The sequence below is a fragment of the Oncorhynchus mykiss genome, chromosome 9 (assembly GCF_057628025.1).
Source record: "Oncorhynchus mykiss isolate SJ-2025 chromosome 9, ASM5762802v1, whole genome shotgun sequence".
NCBI lineage: Eukaryota > Metazoa > Chordata > Actinopteri > Salmoniformes > Salmonidae > Oncorhynchus > Oncorhynchus mykiss.
The window spans coordinates 22,829,593-22,841,480 of NC_143030.1; the positions used below are offsets into that span (position 1 = coordinate 22,829,593).

The following is an 11,888-nucleotide window of genomic DNA, read 5'->3' on the forward strand; positions in this document are numbered from 1 at the left end:
CACGCTTTTCATCCGGACGTCAAAATACTGCCCCCTACCCAAGAGAGGTTAAACAAGAAAATCGTGCCATCTGCTTTGCTTAATATAAGGAATTTGAAATTATTTATACTTTTGATACTTAAATTACATTTAATTTTGATACTTAAATATATTTAGAACCAAATACTTTGACTTTTACTCAAGTACTATTTTACTGGGTGACTTTTACTTGAGTAAATATCAATTAAGGTGTGTGTGTATACTGTTGCTCAAGTATCACAGTTCGATACTTTTCCCCACCGCTGGACATAGCCTAATATGATTAGGTATGTTAATTTTAGGGCTGTCGGAGAGAATCAGTTAAGTAGAGTTCACTTTTTGCCCAAAACATTTTTATCGTAACTATTTCGGTGTCTGAACGCGTTCAAAATACACAGAAAACCTCCCAAATACATAATCTATAGCTACAGCTAAAAACAATTTAAACTAAAAACAAGTTGACATTGAGGTTAGTGTGCTTTTTCAATTTACCAAATTTTGCTTACTTTAGACAAGACTTCAATATTCTTGCAATGTTTTTTGTATAAAAAAAAGAGTTAAATTACATCGTAAAATGACGGCCTACCCCAGCCAAACCTGGACGACGCTGGGCCAATTGTGTGCTGACCTTTGGGCCTCCCAATCACTACCGGATGTGATACAGCCTGAATTTGGGCAAATTCGGAAGCAAATCCTGCGATTAACGATCTTAATCATTTGACAGACCTAATTATTTTTTGATGTAGCCTAATTTATAAAGCATAATAATTGTGCATAGCCACGGGAAGTGGGGGTGCTGAGGGTGCTGCAGCACCCCCTGATAAATCACAATTAAAGGTGCGCTATGTAGAAATTGCTCCATGTTTTCCTGGATGCTAAATTTCTAATATAAACTGAAATTAGGTGAATTTAGGTGAACTATAACAAAACATATTATTGTGGTGCAAACAAACCCCATAAACTGCAGAGAGAACCATAAGCAAACCTGTCCACATCTATCACTAAACCCACAGGTAGGTAACAATCACTGTGGGGTGAATTCTAACTTAGTTTTCACTTCTCCTGTGGAAATTAGGATTTGCCCCTTGATGAAATGGGATTAGTAAACTCTTCTGAACTTCATCCAGCAGTCGATAAGGACACAGTCTACAATACAAACAATGTGCTGCTATTAATCTTGTTTTACGAGTTTCAAATGAACATTTGAGTATAGAAATGATTAATGTTTGAAAGAATAATCAGGACAACATTCAGATCCTCGTCAGTCTTTGTCAGATTCTATTTTTGTAGTCTAGACTCATGGCAATGTTTTGTTTCGCTCTCTCAGAGTTGAAGAACTTCCAGTGTTCCCTCTACTCCTCTAAGGCCATGAACTGCAGCTGGCTTCCAGCCAATCAGACTGCAGATGACCTCCAGCTCTACTACTGGTGAGAACTATTTTACTTCAATTCCTAATCACTCCCTACTCAAAGCAACGGACTGACAGTAAAGGTGTGTGGGTTAAATTACTGGGGAAGCCAGAAAAAAAATATTTTCAACTTGTGTTGTGATAATTGTGTTCTCTATAACCTGTTAGTTCATATGCCGTGCGACCATTTACAGTGGGGCAAAAAAGTATTTAGTCAGCCACCAATTGTGCAAGTTCTCCCACTTAAAATGATGAGGCCTGTCATTTTCATCATAGGTACACTTCAACTATGACAGACAAAAATGAGAAAAAATCCAGAAAATCACATTGTAGGATTTTTTTATGAATTTATTTGCAAATTATGGTGGAAAATAAGTATTTGGTCAATAACTAAAGTTTATCTAAGTACTTTGTTATATACCCTTTGTTGGCAATGAAGTCTGTAAGTCTTCAAGGTTTTCACACACTGTTGCTGGTATTTTGGCCCATTCCTCCATGCAGATCTCCACTAGAGCAGTGATGTTTTGGGGCTGTTGCTGGGCAACACGGACTTTCAAAGATTTTCTATGGGGTTGAGATCTGGAGACTGGCTAGGCCACTCCAGGACCTTGAAATGCTTCTTACGAAGCCACTCCTTCGTTGCCCGGGCGGTGTGTTTGGGATCATTGTCATGCTGAAAGACCCAGCCACGTTTCATCTTCATTGCCCTTGCTGATGGAAGGAGGTTTTCACTCAAAATCTCACGATACATGGCCTCATTCATTCTTTCCTTTACACGGATCAGTCGTCCTGGTCCCTTTGCAGAAAAACAGCCCCAAAGCATGATGTTTCCACCCCCATGCTTCACAGTAGGTATGGTGTTCTTTGGATGCAACTAAGCATTCTTTGTCCTCCAAACACAACGAGTTGAGTTTTTACCAAAAAGTTATATTTTGGTTTCATCTGACCATATGACATTCTCCCAATCTTCTTCTGGATCATCCAAATGCTCTCTAGCTAACTTCAGACGGGCCTGGACATGTACTGGCGTAATTAAGCAGGGGGACACGTCTGGCACTGCAGGATCTGAGTCCCTGGCTGTGTACTGTGTTACTGATGGTAGGCTTTGTTACTTTGGTCCCAGCTCTCTGCAGGTCATTCACTAGGTCCCCCCGTGTGGTTCTGGGATTTTTGCTCACCGTTCTTGTGATCATTTTGACCCCACGGGGTGAGATCTTACGTGGAGCCCCAGATCGAGGGAGATTATCAGTGGTCTTGTATGTCTTCCATTTCCTAATAATTGCTCCCACAGTTGATTTCTTCAAACCAAGCTGCTTACCTATTGCAGATTCAGTCTTCCCAGCCTGGTGCAGGTCTACAATTTTGTTTCTGGTGTCCTTTGACGGCTCTTTGGTCTTGGCCATAGTGGAGTTTGGAGTGTGACTGTTTGAGGTTGTGGACAGGTGTCTTTTATACTGATAACAAGTTCAAACAGGTGCCATTAATACAGGTAACGAGTGGAGGACAGAGGAGCCTCCTAAAGAAGTTACAGGTCTGTGAGAGCCTGAAATCTTGCTTGTTTGTAGGTGATTAAATACTTATTTTCCACCGTAATTTGCAAATAAATTCATAAAAAATCCTACAATGTGATTTTCTGGATTTTTTTTCTTCTCATTTTGTCTGTCATAGTTGAAGTGTACCTATGATGAAAATTACAGGCCTCATCTTTTTAATTGGGAGAACATGCACAATTGGTGGCTGACTAAATACTTTTTTGCCCCACTATATATAAACTTGGCAAAAAAAGAAATGGCCTCTCACTGTCAACTGCGTTTTATTTTCGGCAAACTTAACATGTGTAAATATTTGTATAGATTCAACAACTGAGACATAAACTGAACAAAGGGAAACCTTTGCGAATCCGACCATCAACCGACCATCAAGCTACGACTCGTAGGTGAAGAGCACTTTTTGCCAGTCCTTTCTGGTCCAGGGACGGAGGGTTTGTGCCCATAGACAACGTTATTGCTGGTGATGTAAGGCAGGTCCTCAACAGACAACAGGCCTCCCAGCCCTCAGTCCAGCCTCTGTCTATTGCGGACAGTCTGAGCACTGATGGAGGGATTGTGCGTTCCTGGTTTAACTCGGGCAATGGTTGTTGCCATCCTGTACCTGTCCCGCAGGTATGATGTTCGGATGTATCGGTCCAGTGCAGGTATTGTTACACGTGGTCTGCCACTGCGAGGACCATCCGCTGTCCTTCCTGTAGTGCTGTCTTAGGCGTCTCACAGTCCGGACATTGCAATTTATTGCCCTAGACACATCTGCAGTCCTCATGCTTACTTGCAGCATGCCTAAGGCATGTTCACGCAGATGAGCAGGGACCCTGGGCATCTTTCTTTTGTTGTTTTTCAGAGTCAGTAGAAAGGCCTCTAGTGTCCTAAGTTTTCATAACTGTGACCTTAATTGCCTACCGTCTGTAAGCTGTTAGTGTCTGTCGTGGTAATTTCCTGTATTACTAAACATTGAGAGAGCAAAACACAAGTCAGAGTTATACAGTGCCTTGCGAAAGTATTCGGCCCCCTTGAACTTTGCAACCTTTTGCCACATTTCAGGCTTCAAACATAAAGATATAAAACTGAAAGTAAAGGGGCTGAATAATTTTGCACGCCCAATTTTTCAGTTTTTGATTTGTTAAAAAAGTTTGAAATATCCAATAAATGTCGTTCCACTTCATGATTGTGTCCCACTTGTTGTTGATTCTTCACAAAAAAATACAGTTTTATATCTTTATGTTTGAAGCCTGAAATGTGGCAAAAGGTTGCAAAGTTCAAGGGGGCCGAATACTTTCGCAAGGCACTGTATAACTCTGACTTGTGTTTTGCTCTCTCAATGTTTAGTAATGTATTGTATTGCACTGTATTATAAAGTCCATCTTTAATTATGACCTTCACCAAAGCCCTGTGACTCTCAGATCAATTCAGTGTCTATAAATTAATTATCTGAGTGCTTACAAAACTATTCTTAGTATCAAGACACACCCATCTCAACTCGCATGACGAAACACAGATCTTAGGAGCATTACAAAGGAAGACTTTACTTGAGAGAGGAGTATCCCATAGCCAGACAGCATTAGCTATAAATTATCGTTCAGTTTGCTCTCTTAGACAAGGTTCTACTTCTCGATCTTGGTACTTCATATTACGAAACCATTACCTCATCCAATGGCATATCAGTTGTCAATTCTAGATACCCCCATCTCAAATACAATCCCTCCTGGACAAGCTCACTGAGACAGTGAGCCTCTTAGGTCATATGCTAGATCAAGATAAGGGCAACCTCAGAGGGGACATACAATAGTTAGACACATTCCCATAAGAAGACAAGCCTCCATTCTGTCCTCCCCTTATGATATTCTTCAAAGCATCACATGGTTTAACAGATACATTGACATATGAAGACAAGTCCGACCTCTCCCCTCTCTGGGCCCCTAGTGATTAAGCCCTGGAGAAGAGAGAGGAAAATGCAACTGCCAACAGTATTATCCAAAAGAAGACATCCTAATGACAAATATCTCACATAAGATGTTTTATTTATATAATAATGCTTATCAATGTTACCTAACTAATTCTGATTCAGCCACGACATGTCTTAACGACCGTTCCACAGGTGCATGTTTATGGTTCATTGAACAAGCAAGGGAAATAGTGTTTAAACCCTTTACAATGAAGATCTATTTATTTGGATTTTTACGAATTATCTATGAACGACAGGGTCAAGAAAAAGGGATGTTGCTATTTTGCTGAGATATATATGCGGAGGCGCAACTTTAGTTTTATCCAGTCGGATAAACACTCCATACAGCCCACCCAACCACTCGGAGATGTCCGCATGGTGCTAAAGCACATTGTTGCCTCGTTTTGTTACACATTCCAATGACAAAACTGGGGGGGGACAATGAAAGTTGCCCCGTATATAGAGTTGAAGTCGGACATTTACATACACTTAGGTTGGTGTCATTAAAACTAGTTTTTCAACCACTCTACAAATATCTTGTTAACAAACTATAGTTTTGGCAAGTTGGTTAGGACATCTACTTGGTGCATTACACAAGTAGTTTATCCAACAATTGTTTACAGACATATTATTTCACTTATAATTCACTGTATCACAATTCCAGTGGGTCAGAAGTTTACATACCCTAAGTTGACTGTGCCTTTTAAACAGCTTGGAAAATTCCAGAAAATGATGTCATGGCTTTAGAAGCTTCTGATAGGCCTTGAAATACATCCACAGGTACTCAAATGATGTCAATTAGCCTATCTTCAAACTCAGTGCCTCTTTCTGCTTGTGTGGGAGCAAAACTCATGCCAATGATTACATTTCCATTATTTGCAGTATCTAGACTGTCCACTTTGAAATGCTGAGACAGAATGGACATATAAGGAATAGAACACATATGATCAGGGCCCCGCCACCATTATAACTTAGACAGCTGTCAGATGTGGGCGTTAACAAGCAAGAACTGAGACGGCAAGATAATGGTGGAGAAAGGTCAAAGGGAGTTATTTTCATATAGAGGGAGGGGACTCTATGCGTATAAATTAAATGTATTGGAGTGGCCATCACATAGCTCTGAACTCAATCCTATAGAAAATTTGTGTGCAGAACTGAAAAAGCGTGTGCGAGCAAGGAGGCTTACTAAACTGACTGTTACACTAGCTCTGTCAGGTGGAATGGGCCAAAATTCAACATTAGCCTTCTACATCTAGATACATTTTGAACTTCCATTGTCTGATCCAATTTATGGTTGGATCAGAATCGCCATTATAATCATTGAGAATTAAGTAAAAACACAAGTCCAAATCTCCATCCATGGATAATTTAGGAACGAGACTATTTTAGCTAGCTAGCCACCGAAAGAAAACACAATGAGAAGCAACAATTCAAGTTTCTGTCAATGACGTATGCTCTCAATGTGACTTGATAGGAGTGATGCCAAATCAAAACTGGTTTCCCTTGTCACCTGTGTTTTGGTGTGCCAGGACCATTCACAGTTGAGCTCACTCAGTTTTGCTCAAGGCTGATTGGCTATTATTTGATATTTTTATCAAGGGAGGCCAAATGCTCGCTGGCTTCCCTTGCGTTAAATGCTACAGGCAGTAACAATGTCATTCTCTTTTGGACCAGTCAGCATCAGATAGATGGCCTTAACATACAGTGACATAGAGGTGCTATTTGCTCGCTTTCTGCCTGGTGAGATACACAAAAGTATGTGGACACCCCTTAAAATTAGTGACTTCGGCTATTTCAGCCACAGCCGTTGTTGACAGGTGTATAAAATGGAGCAGACAGCCATGCGATTACCATAGACAAATACTGGAAGTAGAATAGCCTTGCTGAAGAGCTCAGTGATTTTCAACGTGGCACCATCATAGGATGCCACCTTTCCAACAAGACAGTTCATCAAATTTCTGCCCTGCTAGAGCTGCCCCGGTCAACTATAAGTGATGTTATTGAGAAGTGGAACCGTCTAGGAGCAACAATGGCTCAACCATTAAGTGGTAGGCCACACAAGCTCACAGAACGGGACCACCGATTGCTAAAGCGTGTAGCACGTAAACATCGTCTGTCCTCGCTTGCAACACTTACTACTGAGTTCCAAACTGCCTCTGGAAGCAACGTCAGCACAATAACTTTTCATCTGGAGCTTCATGAAACTGGTTTCCGTGGAGCCGCACACAAGCCTAAGTTCACCATGCGCAAATGCCAAGCGTCGGCTGGAGTGGTGTAAAGCTCACCGCAATTGGACTCTGGAGCAGTGGAAACGCGTTCTCTGGAGTGATAAATCACGCTTCACCATCTGGCAGTCCGGCGAACTAATCTGGGTTTGGCGGAGAACACTACTTGCCCGAATGCATAGTGCCAACTGTAAAGTGTGGTGGAAGAGAAATAAAGGTCTGGGGCTGTTTTTCATGGTTTGGGCTATCCCCTTCGTTCCAGTGAAGGGAAATCTTAACTCTACAGCATTCAATGACGTTCTAGATGATTCTGTGCTTCCAACTTTGTGGGAACAGTTTGGAGAAGGCCCTTTCCTGTTTCAGCATGACAATGCCCCCGTGCACAAGGAAAATGGTTTGTTGAGATAGGTGAAGATCTTGACTGGCCTGCACAAAGCCCTGACCTTAACCCCATCAAACAACTTTTGGATTACTAATTGCCAAGCAAGGTCTAATTGCCAAACATCAGTGCCCTACCTCACTAATGTTCTTGTGGCTGAATGCTGCGGGGACTTGCTCCTAATGCTCCAACATCTAGTGGAAAGCCTTCCCAGAACTCCATATTAATGCACATGATTTTGAAATTAGATGTTTGACGAGAAGGCGTACACATACTTTTGGTCATGTAGTGTACATTCAACCTCTTGTGAATTGAAGGACAATTATGAAACCCAAAGAGATGGGGGAAAAAAATGTATTGGTACATTAGGCATCCATTAGTACATGCCACTGCAGACTGAACTGGTAAAATAACTCCTGGCACACTGAATATTTGCAAGTGAAACATGAATTGCCAATGGTCACATAGGCCTAGAGACCGTTGCCAAGGCTTCTTCTACCAATTCACTTCATATTTTGTTTCTCCTACATATCATACCCATCTTAGATGTTATTAAGCTTCAGGAGTGCAAAGGTTCACCTATCAATTCAACTGACAAGCAATGGCACTGATCCCAACCTAGATGTAAGTGTTAGCTGAGCAGTGACACATTCTCATCCCTAATGTTTCAGGTACCCTGGTGAATCCCACAAAACAGCATGCAGTGACTACAAGCCCAGAGCTAGTGAGAAGATAGGATGTCGCCTGAGAGGGGACTTCCTTGAACATGACGTCTACTTCCTCTTTAATGGAACTCTCAATGGTTTGTCTGTACAGAAAACCTTCCGGGTGTGTCCTGTACATTATGGTAAGAGTAACAACTTTTTTTAACAGTTAGAAATGCATGTTTACCAACTAATCAGTAATTGCATGATACTACCCAACTCTCAAGTAATATTCAATATTGTTGATATTGCCAATACTCTCATTTATCTAATAGTCTACTTTATGTCCGATTCTCTTCAGTCAAGCCCCCGGCCCCTAGGGTTAAGATCACAGAGGAAGGGAAGGATCTCCTTCTGAGCTGGGACCCTCCGGACTTAGCCGCTCATCACTGCTGGGTTTACATCTTAAACTACAGCATGTGTCGAGAGTCTCTGGTAAGCCATGGATGTGTGGATATATTTCATATAACCTTTTTATTTATCCAAGCTAGTTCTGAACAAATTTGAATTTACAATGACAACCTGGTGAGTGCCGACGTTTTCGTCTGTTGCACTTCCCAGAAGAGTTTTCAATAGTTTCATATTGAATTTAACCTTTGGTTAATTATGGTTCACTTGGCCATTGTTGGACAGACTAGTCCCACTGAGATAAAATCTATTTTGCAACAGAGACCTGATGTTCAAAACCTGTGGATGTAATAATGCTGAATGACTCATTAACCGATAACGAGACCTACGTTTATTTGTTCATCTGGCTACAGACAGTATATAGGTCAGATGAAGGGTTGGGCGTTCTGGTATTGTCACCATAAGATGGGCTACTAATCTGAATTACACCAATACAAATACAGATTTAGTCACTGAAACATGTTTACACTGCTTTTACTGACCTAAAGGCCCGTGTGTGTGTGTGTGTCCTTGCGTGTTTTAATGAAATGGTACCATTATCGGAGTTCCAGTCAATGTTTGTGTGTGTGTGTTTCCTCCAGAGTAAGGAAATACAATACAAATATGATAATGTAGCCGTGTACGTGCCGTACGACCTGAGATGCCAATACAGAGTCCAGGTTAAAGCAGTCTATAAGAAGTCATGTGGCGCAGGAGGGAGCGACTGGAGCGATGTTGAACTTTATGGTACTTACTCCACTTTCTTTCTCCACACTCTGTCAGGACACAGTCAGTGATATAATTATGTTAACATTGAAATAGTTTAAACTTTCCCTGTATCAAATGAAATGGAGGATGAATAAAAAAAGTGTATATTATACCATTAGTCTATGAAAATATTATAAACTGGGTGATTCGAGCCCTGAATGCTGATCAGACCGTATACCACAGGTATGACACAACATGTCTTTTTATTCCTCTAATTACGTTGGTAGCCAGTTTATAATAACAATTATGCACCTTGGGGTGGTTGTGGTATATGGCCAATATGCTAAAGGCTGTATCCAGGCAAATCAAAGCTTATTTGTCATGTGCGCCGAATACAACGTTGAAATGCTTACTTACAGGCTCTAACCAACAAGGCAAAAAAGGTATTAGGTGAACAATGGGTAAGTAAAGAAATAAAAACAACAGTAAAAAATTAAGTGGCGAGGCTATATACAGTAGCGAGGCTATAACAGCAGTGAGGCTACATACAGACACCAGTTAGTCGGGCTGATTGAGGTAGTATGTACATGTAGATATGGTTAAAGTGACTATGCATATACGATAAACAGAGTAGCAGTCGCGTAAGAGGTTGGCACATTGTGTCGTGCGTAAGTGCCCTTAGCTGTGGTATATTGGCCATATACCACACCCCCTCATGCCTTGTTGCTTAAGTATGACATTATAATAGAATTGTGTACTGTTGGCTAAATGTGATAGACTTCTAATCTTATAGACATGCTTCGAAATAGACCCAGTCACTGACGTTTTGCTTGTGTTCCTTTCAGGTGTGGAGGATCTTAATTTTGATTGGTTGATGACTGTATTTGCCATCCTCATTCCAGCTGCAGTTGGCCTATTCATCCTCCTGTGTCTTTGTTGTTTCATGAAGTAAGTCAACCTACATCATGGGGTCTACATTCTGTCTTTGGGGGTTGTCTAAAGAGAATGCCATCTTGTGTTTTCACTTAAGCAATTTCCATTTTGGTGATTAGGGTTGTAATTGTGGCCTCTTTGGTTCTTTTCCAGGCACAGAGAGAAGCTTTTCCCCAAAATTCCACAGCCCTCCTTGATTTTGAAGGACATGCTGAACAGCAATAAGGAACAGAAGGTGAGAACAGCAACAGCCTCTTGTGTTATTAGCAGTGGTCTAACAGTAAGGGGCTAGCTGATGTTATAGGACTTCACTTATTAGAAATGCTAACATTACAATTCTTTCATGACCCTCACACACTAACTAACACCCCCCCCCCCCCCCCCCCTATTCCCTGCCTTCCAGAGCTTCGTAGGGAATCTCTATGTCCCTGCAGTGGAGGAGATGGAATGTAAGATCAGCCTAGAGAAAGACTCTACTCTTCTCTTGATGCAGCCTGACCCCTGAGAGGCTACACACAGACCCAGTTGTGATTACCACAGTACAGACAGATACATCTGGTATGACTTCAGTGTTATTGACCAACACTCGGAGCAAGCCATTTTAAGGTGGACCCCAGTTGCATTGCTGAAGAATTCCAGGACTTGGAGCTCTGCAGTCGATGGACCACTTTAGCAAGTTGGACACAGACGGAGAGCGTGTGGAGTATGGACTGTCGAGGATAGACTCCTTTTCCTGTGTTTTTCCTAGGACTGTTTTGAGGCGTTGACGCAATGACTCCTGTATTGTTCTGAGTTATGTATGTATGTATGTGGGGGTGTGTGTGTGTGTGAGTGTGTTTGTTTAGGAAGATACTATCAACTGTTCTCATGAACCTCTTGCATCCCACGGCTTGGGGTCATAGGTCAGACGTTATCAGAAAGCCAGTGCAGGAAACGAGGAGCTGGGCTCATAACCCTCACTCCTCGACCAAATGGAACATTAGTAGGCAGTGCCCAAAGATATGCCCAGGCAGCATTGCAGGCTTTATCTGACTAATCAACCCTGTTCATAATGTAGTGATTTAGGGGACACCTACAAAGGACTGGAACCAGGGATCCTCTGTAGAATGAGTTTACTATATGTGCCATAAGTCCAGACATCTTGGCAGGCGCTTTAAAGGAATACTACACTAAAAAAACGATTTTGTATTATTTTTTTCCATTAGTTCACCATAATAAAATCTCCCCCCAAAATGTGCTATATCAGCCTTTTTCAAGAAAGCACATTCACTAGAGCAAAAACTTTCCTTGATGCAAAACGCAACAACACTAAGAAATTGTTTTTGAGTATTCCTTTAATGAATTTGATTACAGGGAGACTACAATAACATGATCTCGTAGTGAGAGGTGCTAGACAATACATAGCGAAGGCAAGAGGCTATATGCCAAAGTGAGCTAGCTTGTCAACCTACTGCAGTTTATCTACCACATCTCTTGCTATTAAAGAGAGAGCTTCTGTGTACATAATAGCTATGTGTAGAATAGGTGGTACAGGTTGTGTGTGTGTATATTGTAAAATGTACAGTATAATGTAGTGGGGGCTGCTGTGGGGAGGACAGCTCATAATAATGGCATGAAACACATGGAAACCA

The 11,888-nt window shown here is 41.4% G+C and overlaps 1 protein-coding gene across 1 annotated transcript in view; it reads left to right on the plus strand.

The window, feature by feature from the left end:
• The window catches only part of il13ra1b (IL-13 receptor-alpha-1-b precursor), a 15,642-nt gene extending 4,684 nt beyond the window's left edge, over positions 1–10,958 (plus strand). Inside the window, 7 exon segments of the mRNA NM_001246338.1 lie at positions 1,346–1,445; positions 8,197–8,372; positions 8,531–8,664; positions 9,219–9,363; positions 10,170–10,272; positions 10,411–10,492; positions 10,661–10,958. Coding sequence (NP_001233267.1) covers positions 1,346–1,445; positions 8,197–8,372; positions 8,531–8,664; positions 9,219–9,363; positions 10,170–10,272; positions 10,411–10,492; positions 10,661–10,762 — 842 coding nt within the window. The 3' untranslated portion in view covers positions 10,763–10,958.
• Positions 10,959–11,888: the final 930 nt, after the last annotated feature.